The sequence below is a fragment of the Apiospora aurea genome (assembly GCF_038362705.1).
Source record: "Apiospora aurea strain CBS 24483 chromosome Unknown utg000003l_segment0_segment0, whole genome shotgun sequence".
Classification (NCBI taxonomy): Eukaryota; Fungi; Ascomycota; class Sordariomycetes; order Amphisphaeriales; family Apiosporaceae; genus Apiospora; species Apiospora aurea.
Window position 1 is genome coordinate 3,012,288 of NW_027117390.1, and position 23,619 is coordinate 3,035,906.

A 23,619-nucleotide genomic window follows, 5' to 3' on the forward strand; every position below is an offset into this window, starting at 1 on the left:
ATCCGCGGGGAGAAGTGGACAGACAGTATTGGACAACGATAGAATGCTTGGTGTCTTTGGCCGAGGACTATGCGAGCTTTGGATACTTCATTTGGTGGTGTTTGGCACGATCTTTGCGGGAAAGGCCATGGTGTTGCATTGCTTTGTGCGACATGACAGGACGCTGGTTTTTCAGAGCTTTGCGTCCGAGGAAACGAAAAGGATCGCTGCAGTTGTCTGCTTGTTCCCTCCACTGGGTGACATAGCTTGCCAAAAGAGATCTTGATCATCACAACACGGTCCTGCTCCTAGCAAGCTTCTTTTATTCAAGCACGTAACTGAGATAGACTCCTGTGAGGAGTGAGCTCGATCGACTTGTAGGGCCAGAGGGCGGTTTGCTGATTGCGGTTCACGCCGGGACATTCCTTGCTGGTGGTGGGGCAGCCCCAGGGAGCCGCAGTTGGAGCCGACATCCATCCCCTCCACACCACCCAAGATGAGGAAACCGGTTTGGAAGCTTGACCAAAAGGTGAAAAACATCCAACAGGGAAATGGAAAACAATTCTAGCTCCCATTACCTGGCATCCAATGGGGGAGAAAAAAAGGACAAAAAGAAAGGGCCCATCCGGAATTCGAATCCGGGTCACGTGCATTCAAGAACAAACCCAAAGCACGTATACTGCCACTATACTAATGGGCCTTGGTCAAAGTCCTGGTCGATGGTGGATAGAATTTTGGATCGTATCTTACTATATGGATAGTTAGTTGCATATGGTGGGGGCAGAGTGGCGGCCGTGGTGGCGTCCCCAATTGGGGGGCTTGGGGCTGAAGCGCTTCGAGTGAGACATCAAAACCGCGATACCTACATACCCAATGCCTTGGATGATGTCCCAGGTGGTAACCATATCCGTTCTGCGACGAGGAATCTCAGGTGTCAACTCACTTGAGCAATATCCAAAGTTTCCTGGTCTAAATACTTGTTCCTATGTATTTGCAGCTTGCAGCGCTGGAGCTCGTACTGGGATTGCTACAAACCTGGATTGAACATATGCGAACCCCATCCTGCAACTTCTGGAAACAGACCGGCTGTGAGGTTTTGACGATGGTTGGATATTCAGAGAGCTTGGAAATACTCGTTCAGGTATGCCGTCCATATATAGTAGTCTGTTTGCCTCCTGGCATTGTGACAGGAAAGGGACAACCGTTGTTCGTGATTCCGAACCTGGGCAGACGCTAGCTTACTAGGAAGGCCAGCCTGTTGCAGTCTGGGGATTGCTTGTAGCAAACAATATCTTGCTCGTCTTACGTGAAGATGCTGGACGCCCAGCTTGCAGGCCGTTTGGAAGAGGTTTCCTGGCTGCGGCACGGGAAATGCCCCCCCCCTGGCTCGGCCGTTGAGCTGACCCTCGCTGGGGCTCATGGCCCAGGAGATGTTTTGTTTGCATGCTCAACCAGGCTGATGAGCAATATCCATCTCGTAATGGGGTCTCAGGCCGTGGGGGCTCACTGGGTTTCGCATCACATCATTTCACCCTCCTAGGGTACCATCTTCCATACCATGCCATACCAAAGATGAGCCGGCACCTTTTACTTGATAAGATCGTACCCGGTTTGGTAGCTGTGAGCTATGTTGTTGAGTTCGAAAGGACAACGACAAGAAAGCCTTCGCGTTGGTGCCGTTGCTTCTGCCTCGTGTGGAGGGCGTTTCGGAAGAGTACATAACGGGGGTGATCGAGTAGCCACAGGAGACGGACCCAGTAGGCTGCCCTCCTCCCTCTCCCCTGAGGCGAGATCATAACATGATGTTGATCTCCTGGTCACCGAGATCCCCTATCTCGAGGTGAAGCTGACTGATAGGAGGAGAAGGATCATAAGAATCCCAACACGCTTTTCAGCGCCCCCCCATGCTATCCACAACAGGCATCGCTTCCCACTCTAGGCCCGACAGCCCTTCCTAAGATGGGCTCGGGTTGCATGTTAGTGGCGTGGTCATGCTGGAAGTCCTAGATAATGCTTACAGCTCGGTATGTGTAATGCGTTGATCACGGTGAAAGCGTCTTCTCCGGTGGATATTGGGAGCATTTTGCCCCCTGCCTTCACGACGCGGTCTGCATTTTTACTTTCCAAAGACTATGCGAGATGTATTTGCATCCATCGTCGACCTCTTTGCTAGAAACGCATGTAGAGGAGAGGGTGATATCCACAGAGAGAACGAATGCCTATTTGTTGATCGGATATTTACCAGGAGCCGTACAAAACGAAGCAAAAGGCGTACAACCGCTGCAATCACCAGCACCATATATCAGATAAGAGCATATTCACGTTGCTAATCTATACCGTAGATCCTTATCCTAGTATTGATCCGTGGTGGTATCACATGCCTGCCAAGAAGCCACCGGGGGCACAACCACGTCAGCCCAAGGTCATCGGGCTGCAGGCCTGTTTGCGCAACGACATCAAAACAACACAGCGATCCAGCTAGCGGTGGAGTTGCCCTTAGTTCGATACATAGTTAGTCCACGCGTAAAAAGGAGAGTGGAACCACACTAGGAACTCCGAAGAGGCCCGTTCGGGCGCCTTCTGTCGGGAAAACCACATCCCCGCACTTGAAGGAGGGCCTCGGAGCGTGGTGATAGGCTCAGGTCTCTGCCACCGGGCTACATGAGCGAACGAACTCTCAGCGTGGCAGCGATAGTGGGATGTTGTGATACACTGGCTCTATGTACTGAGCGAACACCACATCCAATCCGCGCTTGCCGCACCCCCGAACTTCCCCTCTTTCTTGTGTGTGTGTGTGTGTGTGTGTGTGTGTGTCAGCCCTGAGCCGGGTGGTGTCTGATGTTTTGATGTTGGGAGGCAAGAAAGAGGGGGAGAACGCAGGAGGGAAGAGGGTGGTGGGGAGGAAGGGGGTCCTCGATGGCGGTATATATAAGGGCCCAGCGTTGCCAGAAGGGTTCTCAAAAGATATTCCTTTTTTCTAAGACAACACAAGTGACTTTTCTTATCAGAACTACTACCCACCAAGAACCAAACCACTGAAACGACTCAACCGAGTACTACCAAACCTACCAACACGATGGAGCCCGCCAGCTGTGGATGCACCTCGTGCGCTTGCTCTAACTGGTGAGCCCTCTTGTCGACGTCTTGACTGCGAGTGTCGGATATCCAATGTAAACAGCCAGCTAACCTATGTCTAGCAACTCTTGCTCTTGCTGCGTAAGTCTCCAAGTGCCGGCTTGAGAGCCAATTTGTTGCTGTTGCTGTCAGTACTTGGGCAAGCAAGATACATGAAAGCTAACGGCCGAGAAAACAGTCCCACTAAGTACAACACCATGAAGGGGTGATAAACTCGCCTTCTTTCCCTTTGGGACATGGTAATGGTGGTGGTGGTGGGTGTGGTTGTTGGCACCACACCACCACCATGGAAAGCAGACACCTTGATGGCCATATGGACAGGGGGTTGATTGGGTTTGGGGAGAGGGGAGGGTGTGGTACATATGCAGCCCCAGCAACAGTGCTTTACTCGAATATATTCACTCATTTGGATCCTGACCAAACCGACTTGTCCGTTATGTCCATCTTGATATAGCTTGACGTGCTCGCTCTGCGGAATTGGGTGTCGTTGCTGACCCTTGTTAGATTGTCCAAGAAGACCCTCCGGTAGACATTCAGTTTGGCCCAGGCTGATAAGATGGAGTCCGTCATGTTTCCATGTTTCTTTTGCCTTGACCAAAGCTATTGATCTCTTTTATATTGGTGGCTTGCTCCTGGAAGAAAGGGTCAGGATATTTGGAACGAAACCGTTACGAACCCGAGTCCTGATCCAGTCCCCGACATGAGGCCACCACGCTTTTCCGCATTTCCCCCCCAAAAACGCTTCGCCAAAAAAAAAAAAAACCTTCTTGTAGCAATCTCACTGCTACTAGTACGAGGTCGAGTATATTAACAAGCGACTGTCGAGCCCTCAGCTACACGATGTATCGAGAGCACATGCGTGGGAACCGATGGCCCCAGCCAACGCCGTCGAACAGTGCCGCAAGAGATCGGGAGGGGACCAGCCGCCACCTCACGCCTTCCATTCCTATTGAATGAACCGAATGGACCTGATACCGAACCGAACATGAACCAAGCCCGCGATGCCCCCCTCCGCTTTGCGTACGTCGGCGCATCGTGATTTCCGTACTTCACCACCGACTAGTTGCCACAGCGCCCGCGTCCGGTCGGCATTCGAATGGCATTCGAGCAAACTATCCGTTCGGACGCCAGTTTGGAGGCTGGAAACGACCATAAACATCGCATCGGCTCTCTCGATACGTCGTGATATATACTCAAGATCAGAGAACCCATGGCAGTGAGGTGAGGCATCTTGGGAATCAGGGCTTCACCAGACGAAAGTGCCCTCCCGACAAGCCCGCCAGCACCCTCTTCGACGCCCTCTCCTGCTCACTCACCTCCTTCTTAAGACTTCGACCTCGCGAGCAGAGTGTTGGTGTTGGTCCTTCACCAGGCCTCCTCCTCTCCACATGATATGTACCAAGGTTATTGCTCGAGCCCACGTGAACGAACTAGATGTTGGCCGATATGTAGCACCCGGAGACCATGGAGGACGTTGACTTGTCACGAGACAGCCTTTGCATTTTTACGCGCGCGCGTGTGTGGACTTGTGTGTGCGGACTTCACAGGGACCAATCTTATCTATAGGGGTATCAACGTAGTAGAAATAGTAGTAATCTAAGATTCCAGCCCATCCAGCAGCTCCGGGTGCAAATGTCAAGTTTTGATTATATACACACATCACCACCTTCAAGAAGACCTCATCGGCGCCCAATCACTCAACCACTGCGTCGCCCTTTGCGGATCCACCCCCTCCGCCTCGCACGCCGCCACGCACCACTCCAGCTCCCACATCCCCTCCGCCGCCAGCATCTCCGCCACATTCCGCCGCTTGTGGTTGGTCTCGTCCACGCAAAAGAACATGGGCTCGTCCGTGTTCGGGATCGCAACTAGCAAGGGTTTGATCTGTGGCAGGATCGTCTGGGTATTGGACCCCTTGGGCTCAAGTCCTAGGTTCGCCCGCCCCGTCCTGCACCACTCGTTCGCGCACCACTCCTTCCCGCACCCCTGCAGCAGCTGGCTCAGGTACCGCCGCTCGATGCGCCGGCGCAGCGCCTTGCCTTCGGGGTCGTGCAGCTGCACGTACAGCGGCGAGAAGCACAGCGAACACAGACCCAGGTCGTTGCCGGGACCCTGGCCCATTTGTGTACCCGAGACGGCCCCGCCGCGGCCGACGCCGTTCAGGGTGCGGCCGCAATTCGGGTTGCGGCAGATGGGCGGTTTGGTCCGCTGCGCCTTGTCGAGCTCGTGGTGCTTTATGTGCGTCGCCATGTCGCGCATACGGACGATCTTGTTGCAGAGGTGGCAGTCTACCGTGCGTGCGCCGTCGGCGACTTCGTGGGCGGATAAACCAGAAAGTAGGGTCTCAGCCGAGGGGTTGAAGGGGTCGCCTTCTTGGGGCACCTCGAGGTGGCAAAACTGGCAGAGGATGACTTTGCCTGGGCATACGCTGGTCCGGTGGCGGGCCAAGTCCGGTATCGAGTTGGTCTGGAAGGGGCATTTCGGGCATTGCCGGTCGGTATGGAAGATGTCGTCGTGTTTCGCCTTGGAGGCTTCGGAAGAGCCGTGGGCGTCGTCGTGGGAACAGTGCCAATGATGCTGCCACTCGCTGGAATCTTTCATGAACACCTCGCCACACTGCGGGCACGCGATGTTGTTGCGCCGACAGAAGCTCTCATGCAGTACCATTGTTCGTTTAGGGACCCATTGCTTACAGTTGCTGCACTGCTCCTCGTCAGGTCCACCAGCTTGTCCTTCTGTCTGTGTGGTCGTGTCGTCCTTTTCTGTCGCACTTTCAGCAGGCACAGACTGCACCCGCAACGTATACGAAGGAGTCGGAGTAGAGTCAGCCGCATCGGAGCCAGAACTAGACTTCGAATAGCCATGGACTGATATAATCAATTGCTCAGCACCTTGGAGCTCGGCGTTAGTCGGCTGGAGCAACAAAGTCTTGGTCCCGTTAGTCGCATTGAAGACCCCAAACACATGCTCCGTGTCGCGGGGGAGATCGCGCTGCCTCGTGGATTTCGGCGACACGAGCAAGTCCACACCGTCCTCGTGGTCTTGCAGGCCGCTGAGCTCGATCTGCAACGGCTGCGACCGATCCCACGAAGGAAGCTCGTAGTCCACGTACTCTCCCGGCACGACCTGGCCCGTGACCGCTTTCCAGATGTCGAGCTCGTGGCCCATGGAGCTGCCGGCCGCCGTCCCGGGCGCCTTCTGCGACTTGGCCATGATCTGCCGCACGGTCTCGCGCGCTTGTTCTTCGTTCAGGGCTTCGATGTCGACCTCGAGATCGGTGTCCACCACGCAGATGCCGTCGCCCTCGGGCAGGAACCTGTCGATCAGGAAGCGGAACTCCTCGCCCTTGACGCCCTTGACGGACAGCAGGGCCCCGACCGTCAGGGTGGTGTAGCTTTCTCGCAATTGCCGCTCCAGCAGGCTCTTCCAGTCTCCGGGATCGTAGCCGGCCTCGAGGGGGCGTAGACGAACGTACGTGCCCTTTGGTAGCACCTTCAGGTGGACGGTTATCTGCGGGCGCGTCGTAGGCTGGGGTTTGGGTTCGGTGTCGGTATTGTTGGTGAGATCAACTGCAGCTTCCGCAGAGGCGCCATCTTGCGCAGCAGATAGCTCTTTGGGGTCGATGCCTAATGCGTCGAGGAGGTATGGACTCAAGGCGACGTCCCCTTCTTCGGCCGAGAACTCTCGCATGCCAGCATATACAGCATTCCCGTTCGCCGGGTTGACCAGTCGAAACATCATGGGGGCGAGTTTTGCAAAGGGCAGCGGCGGGGTGGAATCGACATTTGGATCGAACCGAGGCTGGATGAGGTCGGATTCGGCATAGTAGGGATTGTTGCGACTGCGCGAGATGTGCGATGGTTGGGGCTGCGGCGACGACGCTGCTGCCTCGAGGGCAGACATCAGCTCTTGAAGGGCGGACGGTGGTAGGAGGATCTTGTCGCCCGGAACGCTCTTTGTAGTTGCTGGGTCTACGACGGCAAAAGTGGCAGACCACCTCGGCTGCGGCAGTCCGTTCTCCATGTTGCTTCTTGACGGCGGTGTAATGTCGGAGTATCGCGTGTCGTGAAGCTCCCAGAGACTTGGTTTGCGAAAGTCAAGTAATGACGGTTGATTCGACCTCGGGTTGGGTTGGTGGATGAGGCAGTAGGTAGGGACAGTGACAAAACAGCCAACTGGGCAAGCCCGCCGCCGAAACAGTTGGCGTTGAACCAATCGATGATAAAACCCGTGATAATCGGTACAGGATTGGTGCGTCTATTCAAGTTTGTAGATGCTTGGTTGATCCATTCAATTGTATGTCGAGCGTCGGCGGCAAATTGAGCTGGATAGCTTTTGGCTAGAATAGATAGGTCCGGTCCAGAGTCTTGACAGGACACTTTCCGGTGGATTGTGTGCCTCGGTCGGTGATCGCAAACGTGGTTGGTACCCAAGATATTCTGGTAACCACAAATTCTCAACGTTGAGTCTGCCTGGCGCAACAGAAGCAGTAGCAGAATATGTATTCAAGAACTAGACGCACCTTCGCCATCTCTGGCCTTTTGCGCGTCGTACAAATAATCAGTCAGCAGCCTCACGTTTCTGCGATGTTCTACGTATGACGCCGTTGGGTGCGCCGGTGATCGGTGCCATTTCCATCCCAGCTCCCGATGGTGGGGGCGGGGGTCTTTATCTCCGAGCTGACAGCAGGCCTGATTCCTGAAGCTGTCTTCTAGCTGATCATGATGGCTCTACTTGACATAAAGTGAATGACTGTACACGAGATGCTACATGGACGATGCCCAGCTCTCTTGCTTAAGGCAAGGCTCTCTATGCTAACTCATCACTCAACGCATCGACGGCAAACGCGCCTCTTCCCTCGCTTATACTTGCCTGGCCTGCACCACACTGCTGAGCTGGCTCTGGTGGATAGTCCCGAGACATGCAGCTATGCCGTGTGTTAGTTAAGTCTGCTGTTCTCGATTCGAGCGAATGAGATATATCAAGACCCTTCGACCGGTCGGGCTTCACGTCGTCGGGCTCTGCTCTGGTCACCCAACGGAGCCTATACAACTCCGTCGCTGTCTACATCCATATCTGCCATAAAGAGGAGGTTTGGAGATGCACTGAATCATGGCGCACTATGAGGTTCCCCCTGGCAGCCCCATCCCGTGGAGAGCTGTATATTGTTCCAAGACGGGGTTATTGACTATACAATATATGACTAATTGCGTTTGCATCCTGCCTACTGCCTTCTGCAGGCCAGCTCGGTATTTGCAGACAGGACCAACGCCGGCGCAGGCTATTGTTCCCGACTGCGAGTGCTATTCCCCCTCGAGGCGCCAAGTAAATGGTTTAAAGGCCAAGCCGCCGATCCAGAAAGCCAAGGCCCAACGAAACAAAATGATGATACAGCCTTTTTTGCGAAAACCACACTTTCCAAAGCAGAGGGGTGTAACAAGAACAAGTCGCGAAACGAAACCCATGATCACTGGGACTGGCTGCAACACAGCGTCCGTATCAGCATCGTCTACCCCAGCTCCGACTTGCCTGTCTCCTTGTCTTCTCCTTTTCTCCTCGCCAGCGTGCCACCGAGCAAGTAACACCGACGCCAAGTGGCCACCGTACCATTGAGCACTGTCGTTTTGTTCTATTTTCGCCCTCTTCCCTGCTACATAAGTAGCTGGAGCCCACCAAGACCCTAGATCTGCTGCTGGGCCAAGACGGAACGAGAAACAGCCCATCCCGGTTAGCAGGCGGCCATTCCCCAAAATAAGCAATCCGACACGCCAGCAATCTTCGAAGCTTCACGTTCTGCCAAAGGGGTCAGTCCCCGTCCACTCGCACCAAATGGTGTGGTAGCATCGCATAGCTGCCGGGTCATCCTGCAGAAACGAACCAGGGCTTGCAGGGCTTGCAGGCCTTGCCCAGGGCTCCACGACCCTGGCTGCAGGCATTCTCTGCCTATTGCTGCTTGCCATCCGCCATCTGGGTCCTGTCTGATCCAGTCTGATCCAGTCTCCCCTCGCCAGACTCGCCTTAGAACAGGAGCTGCTCTAGATCCTGTGGGCCCCGAGTGTTGCTCATTCGAGATGATCACACTTCATTGTCAGATCACCAATGTGGCAGCGGCACTCCAATCTGATAAGTCGCAGTGTCACCGCTCTTCCTCTATACCTACCGACCGACCAAGGAATATGTATACCCGTCGACATGCCTAGCCAATTGTTGAGTGAATGATCCGATCGACTGTTTCACTGTCCGCCGATTTTCTCTGCAAGCTTTCTTAAGACTTGCTCTTCCATTCTCTTTCTGTTGCAAGTAAACTCGTATGATACCTATTTAGCTCTTCAACTTTTTGTCGATCCACGTCCTGCATGTAAGCTTGAGCTGAGCTTGCTTCGAAACTTACGACGATATTCCCAACAACGCCTTTGAAGAAGGTTATCTGAAACCCAGAACCAGCGCCGTACCACCTACAGCAGCCGGCATCTGCATGTAATGGCATCGGAAGCCCTGGAACAGAACACGCGCGCTCTGTCCGGTTCATCCGAACCCTCCTCCTTCTCTCTCTTGGCCGACTTGCTGTCCAACACGCTGGTGCTCCGCCAGACCATCCCTTACCTTCCCATCTCTGCTCTTCTGAATCTCACTGCCGCCTCCAAGCAGCTCCGGGATCTGCTCTATTCGGACCCAGACGTCTTTCGCCACATCGACCTGTCCCACGTCAGGGCCGCCCAGTTCGAAGTCGCCGGCGTTGACCACGGCGGCGAGGTCTGGCGCAATGTCCAGCTCGATGAGTACCTCACCGAAGATGACTTCTACTCCGGCCCCCTGAGGGGCATCTTCACCAACCTGCAAAGGAAGCACATCCTGCAGAGCGTGCAGACCCTGGTCCTCGACGGCCTGTCTGTAACGGCGGAACTCGTCCACGACATCCTGGTGGACCCCCAGTTTGCGGTGCGCATCCTCTCCATCCGCGAGACGAAGCACCTCAACCACCGCAAGCTGATGCAGTCGTTGAAATACGCCTGCAGACCCTCGCGGCCAGAGAACACGCCCCGGCTGAAGGGACTCTATCTGTTCAGCAAGCGCGATGCGCCCGCCCTGCCGATGAAGCCTTCGCCGCAAGCAACACCGGCCGCCAACGTCGGCGCGAACTGGAACCACAAGTCGGCGCACGCGCTGAAAGAAGCCATCCACAAGGACGAAGGCGACGACTGGTACCACAAGAGGGGCCGCATCATCAACAAGCCCGTCGGCGCCGGCTGGGCCGAGACCATCCTCGACTGCCGCGGCTCGATCCTGTTCGACGCCGTCCTCTGCACGGGGCCGCGGCACCGCAACTCCCCGGCCTTCGGCAGGGCGCCCATCACGGGCGATGCCGCCACGCACCCCTGGAGCGTCGCGACGTACTCGGTCGGCGGCTGCGCATCCTGCGGCACGGCGCCCGAGGGCTTCACGACGTACGGCGAATCCCTAACCGAGGAGCTGCCCCTCCTCACCCCGCTGGCGACGGACTCTTCCAACATCCGCGCCGCCACGCGGCCGCAAAAGGAGGCGACAACAGGATCGAAGAAACAGCAATTCGTCCCGCGCTGCGAGGACTGCATCCGCGAGCGGTACTGCTTCGCGTGCGACCAGTGGTGGTGCGAGGCGTGCTACCAGGTGCCCGGCAAGGAAGAACTGATGGGCGTCCAGGTCGTCGCGCTCGACGACGAGACCGGCGGGCTCGCGGCGCATGAAGCGGCGGCGCTGCTGGAGCAACCACAAGTCAAGGTACGAGCGGGATACTGTGTGGACTGCAATCTCCGTGGCCTCACGAAAGGACGGCCACGCCCCGGATGAAGAAGGAAGAAAGGAAGAAAGGAAGCCCTCCAAACCCCCACCTGACCCCATACCAAAGACCTGTACACCCACCTGTTCCTGTACAAGAAGGATGCGGAGAGCTCTCGAGCTTGACTCATCCGGGATAAACGTATGCTGCGCAACTCCCCCGTCGAAGGCGCCTTGGCTTCCATGAGATTTCACACATCTTGGGTGCTTGCTTTACATAGCTTGCTGACAGTCATCTAAACAGGGCCAACGGAAGATTAAGAAGGATTGCTGGGAATGCGAAAACAACGTGAGTTGCACTCTTCAAAGGCGCTGTGGTACCGAGAGGAAGTTGAGCTTACTGACACCACAATTAACAGTGCATGGACTGCATCGCCAACACGCAGCGGCACTGCAAACGCTGCGGCGGCGGCTACTGCCTTATTCACCACGAAGGCTCGACCATGACGTTATGCGATTGTATGTTGGCCAGCGTTTCCGAGGTTGTTTTTATCTTCCTGTTGCTAATGAGTGTTGATGATAGGGTGCTCGAGTCGGAACCGGCATGTTCGATGATGTCTTTACGGAACTGGACGGAATAGAATGAACCCCTCTGGGACAAAGATGAATCCGGAAATGGAATATCGCATTGTTCCGTATGATCCGAGAAGGAAATACGTGCCTCGAATGGAATCTGGGAAGTGATTTCTGGTAGACAGGCCTATTGCTACATATCTGATTGACCACTGGCGTCTCAGACCGGCAATGCCGGGAGCATGAATCATGTTTAAGGACGGGGAAGATGATGAGGATCATGATACACACACAGATTAGGTAGTATGCTATGCCGCGGTATTCATCTGATGACGGCAACGGTTTGGAACACGCACCGGACCCAGCAGCAACGAGTCCCCTCAAGAATAGAGCCCAACTCAGCTCCATCGATTGTCTGTCTATTGGAGTGAAGAAATGGCCAGGGGTAAGTTGCCAAGCAAATCAAGTTACCGACTGGCCGTATCTTGAAGACTGCCTTATTGCCTTTCATCTCCAAGCATGTGAGCTCCGGCCTTTCCCTCAGTTGGAGTACCGAGATTGGAGATGGTGATGGCCCGGCGGCCCCTGAGCAGATCCGGCAGTTGAGTATTGGACCCCAAGTTGGAAATCCCCCCGGTGGCAGCAGTCCGTGCACCCACTCTCCAGAACGCCCACCAACGAACGTCATTTTCAGCGACGCGGCCTTTGGGGCTTGATCTTTTCCAGACTTCAACTAACTGCGTTCTCAAATCAATTGATGCGACGGACAATCCGGCCGCGGTTCGACCGACAATACTCTTTTCGCATCTACTTGCTGCTCTGTAGTTGCAATCTCCTTGCGCCCCAGTGGTGCTTGAGCTTGGGAGCTGGGAGCCTGCAGCTTTGTCGGAACTTTGGTCTTTTGACACGACAAGACAAGCCCCAAGAATGGCGCCCCGAAAGTCCAAAACCTCGCGCCCGGCGCCGCCCTCGCGCACCCTCGTCCTCGACAACGGCGCCCACACCCTGAAGGCCGGCTACGTGACCGACGACGACGCCACTACCGACGAGACCCCTACTGTAATCCCCAACTGCATCGCCCGCGACGCCGACCGCCGTGTCTACGTCGGCCACGAGCTCGACCAGTGCAAGGACTTTTCCGAGATCGCCTTCCGCCGCCCCGTCGAGAAGGGCTTCGTCGTCAGCTGGGAGGCCCAGAGGGAGATCTGGGACCGCCAGTTTTTCGATGCGGACGCGCCCCAGGGCCCCTGCGACCCGTCCGATACCCGCCTCGTCCTGGCCGAGCACTCGAATTCGCTGCCCGTCCTGCAGTCCAACTGCGACCAGATGATCTTTGAGGAGTACGGCTTCGCCAGCTACTACCGCGCCAACGGGCCCTCCCTGAACGCCTACCACGACGTCCAGGCCATCTTCCGCACGCCGCGCGACCCGGCCACCGTCGCTCAACTGCCCGCCGAGTGCTTGCTGCTCATCGACACGGGCTACTCCAACACGACCGTGACCCCGCTCTTACAGGGCCGGCCCTTGCACTCGGCCGTAAGGCGCCTCGATGTGGGCGGCAAGCTCCTGACCAACTACCTCGCCCGCCTCATCTCGCTCCGCCACTACGACATGCGCAACGAGCCCCACATCGTCAACGAGATGAAGGAACAAGCCTGCTACGTCTCCCTCGACTTCCCCGCCGACCTCGAGAAGGCCTGGAAGGGCACCCGCGGCGAGAAGCGCCCCGACTATGTAACTGGGGGCGGGATCGCAAAAGAGTACGTGCTGCCCGACTTCCACACGCGCGCCAAGGGCATCGTGCGCGACTTCGACCCCGAGCAGGCCGGGCGCGCGCGCAAGCTGGCCAAGCTGGGCGAGGCCACCGAGGACGTCCTGACGCTGCGCAACGAGCGCTTCAGCGTGCCGGAATTGCTGTTCCACCCCGCGGACATCGGGCTGCACCAATCGGGCCTCGCAAACCTGGTCTGGGAATCGCTGCTCGCCGTGCCGACAGGGCTCTGGCCGGCCCTGCTGGCCAACGTGTGCGTGGTGGGCGGCAACGCGCTGTTCGACGGGTTTATTCAGAGGTTACAGAAGGAGATCGTCAAACTCGTGCCCGACGACTGCATAGTGCGCGTCGCGCGGCCAGCGAACCCGATCACGAGTACGTGGGTCGGCGGCGCGAAGCTGGCGAGGCGGACCGAGGAGATGGCCGGGTTGTGCGTGACGAAGGCGGAGTATGAGGAGTTTGGGGGCGCGTGGGTGGCAAGGAGGTTTGCTTCGGGGGGCAATGATACCTAAGGACCAGGGGGAACAAGAAAGAAGAAAAAGAAGAAAAGAGGGAAGAAGACATCAGTTCGAAAAACAGTATGAAATAACGAATTAATGACGGTATATTAAACCCTCCCTGGTGCAATTCAATGATCTCTATGCTAACAAATACCTCGTCACAGCAGTGAAGTGACCTTGCCATCTAAACCTCAGCATACCCAGGGGTGGTGTAGTCCCACCGCGCAATGCTGAACCACGAATATCTTCAGCCGCTTCCAGTTACCAGTAGCACAGGTAGGTAGCAAGTGCTTTCGTAACATCCTAGGCACGTCAACATACGGCCTCGGCTATATCTTTGGCGGGTATTCTAGTGAATGACCCCTGACGATGCACCTTTAGTCGCATCGGGTTTTCGGGCTTTAACTCATCATCTTCATAGGCTCCGCGGTGAGCATATAGTTGTTGGTGTCTGTATATCAGACCAGCAAGCCGTACTTCAAGTCCATCGGCAGTGTTGAATAGCTCTCGCACGAGACCCCTTATAGCAGGGCTCAAGATCCCCATTGTTTCAGGTCTCACCGCACCTGCTTCTTCTTCGAGTACTTCTCCGTGATCCCGTCATCCTGCGGCACGACACCCATCTCCTCCTTCTTCCGCGTGTTGACGAACCCCGGGTCGGGACTGCTCCAGCTGTAGTCCTTCCACTCGGCGCCGAGCGCCTCCCACATCCGCTCGACCAGCTTCTGGATCTTGTCGCGGCGCTCCAGACTCCAGTCATGCGCCTGCGCCAGCTCCTTGTTGTCAGTGGCCGACGCGTCCGCGGCCGGGTTGTACCCCTCAATGACGCTCCGGAAGACGCGGTACGTCTCCTCGAGCTCGGCGACGGTCGCGACGCCCATGACGTTGACGCCGACGCGCGTGCCCTTGGGCAAGTAGGGCGACGAGCCGCCCTTGGACGCGCCCTCGCGCGCCCAGTTGTCCATGGCCCAGCGGATGGCCACGACTTCCAGCTTCTCGCCCTCGGCCTGCGCCAGCCCGACCAGCGAGCGCACCGCCTTCCGCAGCCCCTCGGGGCTCGGGTGCCAGCTCGCCATGGGCCCGGCGTCGGCGCCGCGCGTGGTCAGGAGGCCCATGCCTAGCATGCTGGCGTTGAGGACGACGTCGACCCCCGCCGCCTCGAAGCGCTGGACGGCCGACGTGCTGAGCGTGGTGTTCTGGATGGTGAAGTGGCCGTAGCTCAGGACGGCGTCGAGGGGCTCGCCGGTTTCGGATGCGACGAGGGCGGCGAGGTCGCAGAGGGCCGTGACGGGGTACCCGCTGATGCCGACGTAGCGGATCACGCCCTCTTCGTCGCGCAGGCGGCGGAGCTCGCGGATGGCGCCGAGGACTTCCCGGGGTGTCACGAATTCGGCGTCGTGGAGGTAGACTAGGTCCAGGTGCCCCGCGCTGCCTCCCGCGCCGCCGCCCAGGCGCTCAAGGCTGCGGTAGACCGAGTACCGGATCCATTCGGGGCTGTAGTCGAACTCGCTCGGTCCGATGCGCCCCGCTTTAGTAACTAGAAAGTACGAGCTGCGGGGGTACTGGGCCGCGTTGGACGGGTGCGAGAGCGCGGCGCCGAGTATCTGCTCGGAGGGGCCGTAGTAAGGGGAAGTATCGAAGGCGCTGATGCCGAGCTCGAGGGTCCGGGTCACGATGCTCAGGGCGGGCAGGATCTCGGGGTTGAGGGGGTCGGAGACGTATTGGTAGTTGAAGGTCGCGGTGCCGAGGAGGAGCGGGGGAGGACTTCGTGGAGGGGTTGTTTTTGCGTCCCTTGCGCCGGCTGCTGGTGTTGCTGGGGGATGGGGGCTACGGAACCCATGGTGGGTGGTGATGGTTGGTGAGATTCTAGGTGGTAGCGGTTGCGATGCAAAGATAGTGGCCGGAAAGGAAAGTGTAGTAGAAGCCAAAGTAAAATGCACAATGTGTCGATTCAGCGCTGTCTGGCTGCTTGTCTGTCCTCTTCTCAGCTTACACGGCTCTTTCCGGCCTGGGCGATGTCGCGATGTCGCACAAACGGCCTACCAAAAAGATCTGCGACACAAACCGCGGCCACGGTTCCAGGGGTCCAATGGGAATTAGTGGGGGGGGAGGGGTGATGTGCAGATTTGTAGATTTGACAGGCCGTTCCTGGCATCAAATTTGTCTGTCGGGCCAGGCACTAGGTAGGTTGGTTGAGATCGATCGTGCAGTGGCAGCACTAGCAGAACAAACAATATTATAGTAGGAATATGTAGGGAAAGATCTGGGACTATTTTCGACGAGCTTGAGATATTTGCGACAGGACATTGATAACCGGCCAACATATCAAATCCTGCACAACGAAGACTAAACTAGAGCCATCCCACCGCCGTGCCACTAACCCCGCGATAATGAATCACTAGGTGGGCATGGCCGTCCGTCTCAACCCTTCTTCTTCCTTGCTTATTCTCCCTGCCTTCTGTTCTATTCTCGGCGACTCCCTCGGGCGCTACATGCAACTAATCCGCGTGGCGTCGCGATGGCGTTTGCTCTAGGATTAGGAATCAGGATGGGTGAGATCTCGCATCTCGCGGCTTAAGTCCGAAGCGAACCGAGCTCGATTACGTCTTGCTTCTTGATTGTCCCGTCTTCTCTCTTTTGTCTTTCAGGGGGCTGTCGGGCTGTCGGGCTGTCGGGGCAACCGCCCAAGTACGTAAAGTTGTTTCCTGATGATGGGTTTGTTTCAACCCAGATCGATTATGTTTCTCGGCGCTGGCTCCGCCTCGGCTCGGAGTGAGGGTGAGGGGCAGAGGGGGACCGTGTACGTGGGCTGTGGGAGATAACAAAATCACGTCATCTTTCTTCGGTCGATCCCATGTGTAAGCGAAAGCCACTGAGGATCAAATCAATGTCCCTGATGATAAAAGGAGTGGCATCCGCTCGTTTGATTGCGAACGACGAACTTCTTCACCGTCTGAAATATGTCTCAGATAGCCGAAGATGCAATTCAGTACATTGCTGCTCAAGATGTCCATATCAACACGGGAAGTAAAGTAGATGTGACGCTGTTTCATTAAGCAGGAAGTCGGATTTGGCTTGGGTGATGAACACGGGATATGCAAGCAGTTGCATGGTCTTTTTGTGCGTGCGCGCATTGGCGTTTTAAATTGGTTGGTCGATGACTTACCTATTCTGGGAGGTAGAGACGGGAAGGGAAAGAAACAGAGAGAGCTCTCTCATAAGGCCAAGTTTTCTTTCGTCCTCTCAAGAAAGACTGCCGCTTCTCACAGTGACGCGAAACCATCAGCCAAGCCCACCAGGAAAGGGGCATATCTTAGGCGAACGTGTCATCCAAACATTATTGAGGCATCTCCTATCGACATGATAAGCAATGATTTTTCTTCTCTATCGCAACAACTCGATTGCCTTATGAGGATTGACGTCGATCTAGTTCCGTGATGAGCAACGGAGGCAGATGGTGTTTTGGCCCGATTAGCCTGATTGACCTCTTGGTCGCATGTGGTCCACCTACCTCTCTCCCTCCCTGTTTCCTCCATAACGGGAAGGGGAAAGCAATGGCGGCCAGGAACTGGTGCTTGCCAGAAGGTCTTCTTTCCTTCTTGGCTCATTGCAAGCTCCCAGCGGCAGTGAGAGCCGCAATTCCTATTTGGTCCTCTTGGGATAGTCGCCTCCCCTGCAGATGGTGGGAGGTAGCATTTATATTAAGGTCGATCGTGGCCAGGGGCCACACTACTCCAACGTGCGTGCCGGCACTTGACCGCCCAATGGGATTCGTCACTTTATCAATCGCTTGCGTGGTGCTATTGCACACCCAGCTCGGTTTTCTATGCCGCATTCACTCCCCTGGATGGTGCTGATGATGGGGCACCCCGCCGTCGTTTTTAGGCTACCGAAGAACCTCTTCTCCAACATAGGGGCGCAGTCACCTCGTTTTTCAAGATTATACAGTCCTAGAGGCGGCGGGCGGAAATAAAAGAAGAGACGAACTCGGAATTCCCTTTTCTGGCAAGAATCACAGGTGGCGGATTTACGGAGCCAATCACAAGAGGGCGAGATGGACGCTGCATGCTCTCCCTTTCAAGCGAAAGCAACTCCCCCAGCGCTGTGGGAACCGGATTTAGGGGAGGGCGACTGGGCGATTCACTTACTGGACGCGGGAGGACGGTGAGATTGTCCCGAAATCACATTTAGGTATTTGGGTCGGGTCAGGGGTTGATTTAGCAAGGTTGCCTGCCCACGCGGCGGCCAGTGCTTCCATATTACCCATGACGCTGTGGCCGGCCCAGGACCCATGACCCCGGTGGAGGCCAATATCGATATACCTTTATCGCATACGGAGAGGGGGACGGCGATCATCTATGTTATGGCTGGCTAATCATATCTACCTACATGTATAAGTAGCGGCGGCTTGAACCTGGCAATGGGCAGGAACTAGTAGCACAAGCCCTTGCCCATCCCTCTCCCTCCCGCAACTCTCACAAGAAGGTGTCATCTGTTTGGTCTCTCTCTGCCGCCAACATCATGAAGTGGTCAACCATCGCCGCCGCCGCTACGGGCCTTGTCGGGACTGGTAAGTCAGCAAGTCTCTCATCGCGTCCTCTACCCCTCCGTACCCTTTCCTAGCCCCTTGCCCCCCAACTTTGAATGCTGACAGTATCAAAACAGCCGCCGCGCAAGCCGAATCGGTGCCCTACACCGACGCCGAGACGGGCATCACGTTCCAGCAGTACCCGAGTGAGGACGGGATCCAGTTCCGCGTCGCCCTGCCCGAGCTCATCGAGCCGAGCCAGCCCTACGACGTGATCCTCCAGATCGAGGCGCCCAAGTCTATCGGCTGGGTCGGCTGGGCCTGGGCCGGGCAGATGACCTACAACCCGCTCACGCTCGTCTGGGCCAACGGGGACCAGGTCGTGCACTCGTCGCGGATGGCCTTGTATGTTTTCTTCCTTCTTTCCATCTTTCAAGTCGAGGCCACTTACTGACGTGCGCCAAACAGCGGCTACTCCCCGCCCACCCCCTACGCCGACGCCACCTACCAAGTCCTCAAGGGCACCGGCATCAAGGGCGACACCCTCAAGTTCACCGCCCTCTGCAAGGGCTGCAGCAGCTGGATGGATTTCACCGGCGAGCCGACGACCGTGGACTCGACCCAAGAAGCCCGGTTCGCGTACGCCCACTCGAGCAAGCCCGTCGCGGAGCCCGCCAACAACGCCAGCTCCTTCAGCATTCACGACGGCGTCGGCCACTGGTACCACGACCTGCCCGCGGCCAAGAACCCCGCCTTCAACACGTGGGTCGCTAAGAACACCATCTCGCCCAACGGCACCAGCTTGAGTCTCGATGGCGTGGTGGGGGTTTCGGGGCTCGGGTCGGGGCTGAAGGCCCCCCTGCGATTCATGGAGAGGATTCGTCGGGAGCTGGGGGCGGATGCCAGGAACTAGAGGTCTGGAGAGTGGAGGTTGTGAGGGGCTCTTGAGTTTAGGCGTGTAGAGGGATCAATTATCAAGCAAGCATTTCCCACCAAACGGGCAAGTAGTAGAGGTTGTCGTGAGTGTAGAAAGGGGCGTTGCGCGTGATGTCGTTGAGTGCTGACTCATTGATCGAAAGGTCTATATAGAGGAACGAGAGTTGCGCTTTGCTACATTTACACTGTTGGATGACATGAAATGGATTGTGACGACACGCCTGGCTTCGATGGATACACGCTCTAGGGTAGAAAGAACCTTCCTTGTTCTGAAGCTTCCATCAGACTGTATTGCTAGCACGTGTATGATTCCAGTCACGGGGGTTATGCCAACGTATGTGCGACAAGTGGTTGACGCCCATGCTTGGAAATGTGCTGTTACTCAATGTTATCATACGACATTATTCTACGGCTGTGGCAAAGAGCGGCCACAATGCTAGTTATGCCGAGCAATCAATGCATCACTACTATCACCCCTCTAATCACCGAACCGCAACAGATGAAAAGTAAGTTCAAGACTTAGATTAGTAGGTATTTCGTCCAAGTGTATCTAACAGTAGAAAAAGGCCAAGTGTGTCTCATGCAACCCCTAACGCTAAGCAGAACTAAAGTTGGTATATCTCTATCCACAGGGAAAAGCCCTCCCAAAACCTCGTGTATATGATGATACAAGCGAAGCAAAAAATAAAACGCCGTGGAAACCAAATGCATCATGCTGTGAGAAACAACGTTTTAAGCCTCGGACTTCGGGGGCCACTTGACGCGCTTCTCGGCGCGCACATATAGATTGGTCGGGCGGATCAGCTGGAACATGGGGTCGTAGTCGACGCTGACGTCGCTGGCCTTGCTGAAGCGGTAGCGGTAGACGAGCTTGGGCAGGAAGACCTTGACTTCTTGCAGGGCGAAGTTGAAGCCGATGCACATGCGCGGGCCGGTGGCGAAGGGGATGTAGGACGCCGTGGGCCGGTTCTTGACGGCCTCGCTGCTCCAGCGGTCCGGGTCGAAGTGCGCCGGGTTGTCCCAGATGGCCGGGTTGTTGTGGATGTGGTGGATGGCCGGGATCACGATCGAGTCCTTGGGCAGCTTGTAGCCGCCGGGCAGGATCATGTCGACCTTGGACGTGCGCGCGGGCTGGTACGACGGGTTGTGCTTGCGCTGCGTCTCCTTGATGTAGGCATCCAAGAAGGTGAGCTTCTGGGTGAGCTCGGGCGTGATGGCCGTGTCCTCGTCGACGTCGTTGTCGATGAGCTCCTGCAGGATGCGCTCCTGCATGCCCGGGTATGCGACCAGGCCGTACAGCAGCCACGAGAGCAGGGAGCTCGTCGTGGTGAAGCCGGCGCCCGTCGCGACGACGAGGGGCTCGCGGATCTTCTCGATGGGCAGCTTGTTGCCCTTGTTGTCGGTCGCGCGCAGGACGTAGTCGACCATGTTCTCGGCCTTGACAGCGGCCTCCTGGAGCTCGAGGTCCTCCACGCCCTTGGATGCGTCGGCGATGGACTGGTTGATCATGGACTCGATGTGGGTGCGGGCCGCTTTTAGCTGGGCGGGCGCGCCGAACGGCATGCTGGCGTACCAGCTGCCCATGGAGGTGATCTTCTTGTTGAGCTCGAGCGACTGGGCGATGCGCATGACCATGGCGTGCAGGGGCGCGTCGACGGCCTCGAAGTGCTTGAAGTCCATGCCCAGCACCAGCTTGCCGACGGCCTGCGAGCCCAGCTTCAGCATGTAGGGGTACACGTTCCAAGCCTCGTCGCGGCCGTCGAGCTCGTCGAAGACCTTGAACGCGTCCTCGACCGTCTTCTGCATTGTGGGGGCGTAGTGGCGGACGGCCTTGGGGCCGAGGGCGGGCGGCAGGAACTTGTGGGTGAGGCGCCACTCCTCGGTGTCGGTGTCGCCCAAGAAGACGCCCGACTCCTTGTTCTTGATGGGGTGCAGCGGGTGGCCGGCGATGATGTTCTTGGTGAAGAATTCCGATTCGGAAAAGACGATCTGCGACAGGGCCGGGTCGTTGGTGTGGTAGACGGTCGAGCCCATGTTGCACGTCTTGATGAAGGGGCCGTACCGCTCAAACAGCCGCTGGTGGTTGCCCAGGTGGTCCGGGTACACCTCGAAGTAGTTGCCGATGTAGGGCAGGCCCTTGGGGCCGGGCACCTCGCGCACCGCCTTGCCGTCGACCGAGATGGCGATGGGGCCCTCGGCCTCGAGCACGTCGGCCGTCGTCGCTAACGCGGCATCTTGGGATACGAAACCGACGCCTAGAGGGTAAATGTGTCAGCAAATAAAAAAGAAAATGGTGATTTTGGGGGGGTTGTTTTCTGGGCCTACCCTTAGAATCCACAATGGCGAAATACGAGGCCACGAGCTGTCGCAGCTCATCCTCGCCAATCGTCGCCGGCACGTCGATCTCTCGGGCCGTGGAGACGTCCTCGCCGAGCAGGTGGAAGGTCTTTGTCGACATTTTGACAGCGGATCTGGGGGAAGGACCGAAGATGTGAGGAGTGCGATCTAGCAACAGATCCAAGGTTGAAAAGAGGGCGGCGCGATACCACTATGCGTTGCAGTTCGTACGGCTGTTGTCTGAGTTGTGAACGACTAACATACGAGAGTGAACACACACAGGCAACAAAACACACAGACACTGGGCAACTGGGAGGGAATGGATGGGGGAGTGGGTGGGCAGGCTCGGAGACGGGGGCGGTCGAAAGATATTGGATTTCAAGAAATAATGCGATCTGGGCTTTTACATGTACTGCCTACCGGTAACGTCGTATCCCAACGAGCTCCCTCTTTCTGTCTCTCTATCTCCAGTCTATCCGGAAGTGGCCAAATGGTCGAGAGTCGTCACCAACATGGCCATTGATTGTACTTGATTTCAGGATGCCGAGGCGCCCCTCTGTTTTTCGACCGCGGCCCAGGACCCAGGAAGGGGAAGTGCCCATTCTTATCGCGGCCGACTTGACTAATGCTGTATGGCCCAAGTTCGCCGTCGGGGACTTGAGAAAATGCGGAAATGCTAATGCCGTCGACCTGGTTGGACCAGTTGGCCGTTTGAGACGAGAGGCGCGGCCGCAAAAACCCATGATTAGAAGAAAAAAAAGGAGGACCCCAAAATTCGTAATGGCCCGTCCACCCCTGTTGCCCTGGCCGGCTGTCGAGGATTTTTCTGCTAAAAAGCGGGAACGAGATGCGGGCATGACCGGGACGAGCTCTGATCAGGGGCCGTTTTGGCAGGCTGGCAGCCATTCAAGCCCTTCAGAGGCTTTCTAGAAGCCCAAACAACGAAATAAGATGCTGGCAGATGCATCGAAAGAGGTAGGCGGGGCCGATCCGAGTACCGTGGATCGCAGGCTTTACATACATAGGGTGTTGGGATGCGTGCTAGACAGCTAGCCCCAGCTAGGGGCGCCCCTTAGACCCGTCTGATGTCAGTCAGGGCGCTGGCGGCTCCAGAAAAAGTTTAAGAGAGACCTACAGCCGGTAGAGCTAGCCGGTCCTGGCAAGGCGTCGTGATGTCCCGGCGCTTGGCGTTGCAGTGTCAACAAGATAACAAAATTGCGAGCGAGTTAGCAAGGCCCGAACACTGAAAGAACATTGCATGATCGTCCCTGTTGGAAACCAAACTCCTAATCAACTCTTGCCTATCCCTTTCTATCATCAAGCGAGGCATGATCTCCGAGGCTCTGGACTCTGGCCTCCTTGCTTGGACTGATACGTTCGCGAGTCACTATCCACACATTATTCCTGATATGTTACTGCTGGGAAGTACCGCATGTCCGCTTACTTGTAGCTGTCTGCAGGCCACCCCGGTCGCTCCGTCACCGAGCCTTCCGGGTCCCGGCGTCATCCATCAGGATCAAGCAGGCATCAGGCATTGGCTAGCCCACGCCACCAAAAACGGCATCAAGGCCAAACGTATCCATAACCTACGCATGCGCGTACACGTGTTTCTGCACTAAGCATCGAAAAGCGAGCTTTCACTGTTTGACCGTAGCGCGCGTACTGTAGCCCTTTCAAGACGCTGTAGGGCTTTTGCAAAGGCCCCAAGGCCCCAGGGAACATTTGGGCCCGTCCACTTTTTCCCAAGCAGCTTAAGTAATGCCGCGATGTCGCCGAAATGGAGCACGGAGCCAACACTAACCCAAGAGATTCAAGGACCAATCTTGCCAGTGGTCCACCCCGACCTGTCCACGAGCCTCGGCTCGGCATCCCGCTACTTTGCTGGCCTTAGTCATGCCGCGGCCCTGTTGCCCGTTTGCTATGGATGGACGGATTCGGGTATCGAGAATAGCAGGACAAGGTTTCCAGCTGTGGATTCGCCTCTGCCCCCTGTAAGGCAGTAAGTAGCAACTCGCAGACTTGCTCTACTGTCGTACAAAGGTTCGGGCGTCCTCGAAGAACCCCCCCGTGGCCCTGACAGGTTTCCATTTCGGAGAGAGAGAGAG

At 56.6% G+C, this 23,619-nt stretch overlaps 6 protein-coding genes across 6 annotated transcripts; 3 read left to right on the plus strand and 3 right to left on the minus strand.

Moving 5' to 3' along the window:
- Window positions 1-4,782: 4,782 nt before the first annotated feature.
- Window positions 4,783-7,137, minus strand: PG986_004804 (ubiquitin fusion degradation protein (Ufd1); the record flags this gene model as incomplete). Its single annotated transcript, XM_066841026.1, has 1 exon — window positions 4,783-7,137. The coding sequence occupies one exon, from the start codon at window positions 7,135-7,137 to the stop codon at window positions 4,783-4,785; it is 2,355 nt and encodes a 784-aa protein (XP_066703653.1).
- A 2,457-nt stretch (window positions 7,138-9,594) lies between these two features.
- Window positions 9,595-11,510, plus strand: PG986_004805 (uncharacterized protein; the record flags this gene model as incomplete). Its single annotated transcript, XM_066841027.1, has 3 exons — window positions 9,595-10,872; window positions 11,174-11,218; window positions 11,289-11,510. 3 exons carry the CDS (start codon window positions 9,595-9,597, stop codon window positions 11,508-11,510), a joined length of 1,545 nt encoding a protein of 514 aa, XP_066703654.1.
- An 859-nt stretch (window positions 11,511-12,369) lies between these two features.
- PG986_004806 (Actin-related protein 6) lies at window positions 12,370-13,725 on the plus strand (the record flags this gene model as incomplete). The annotated part of the gene is made up of 1 exon (XM_066841028.1): window positions 12,370-13,725. The coding sequence occupies one exon, from the start codon at window positions 12,370-12,372 to the stop codon at window positions 13,723-13,725; it is 1,356 nt and encodes a 451-aa protein (XP_066703655.1).
- A 545-nt stretch (window positions 13,726-14,270) lies between these two features.
- On the minus strand, window positions 14,271-16,123 carry PG986_004807 (L-galactose dehydrogenase; the record flags this gene model as incomplete). Its single annotated transcript, XM_066841029.1, has 2 exons — window positions 14,271-15,477; window positions 16,113-16,123. The coding sequence occupies 2 exons, from the start codon at window positions 16,121-16,123 to the stop codon at window positions 14,271-14,273; spliced, it is 1,218 nt and encodes a 405-aa protein (XP_066703656.1).
- Window positions 16,124-18,234: 2,111 nt separating this feature from the next.
- PG986_004808 (Cellobiose dehydrogenase) lies at window positions 18,235-19,154 on the plus strand (the record flags this gene model as incomplete). The annotated part of the gene is made up of 3 exons (XM_066841030.1): window positions 18,235-18,283; window positions 18,379-18,646; window positions 18,710-19,154. 3 exons carry the CDS (start codon window positions 18,235-18,237, stop codon window positions 19,152-19,154), a joined length of 762 nt encoding a protein of 253 aa, XP_066703657.1.
- A 755-nt stretch (window positions 19,155-19,909) lies between these two features.
- PG986_004809 (cytochrome P450 monooxygenase oxidoreductase) lies at window positions 19,910-21,635 on the minus strand (the record flags this gene model as incomplete). Its single annotated transcript, XM_066841031.1, has 2 exons — window positions 19,910-21,432; window positions 21,503-21,635. The coding sequence occupies 2 exons, from the start codon at window positions 21,633-21,635 to the stop codon at window positions 19,910-19,912; spliced, it is 1,656 nt and encodes a 551-aa protein (XP_066703658.1).
- Window positions 21,636-23,619: the final 1,984 nt, after the last annotated feature.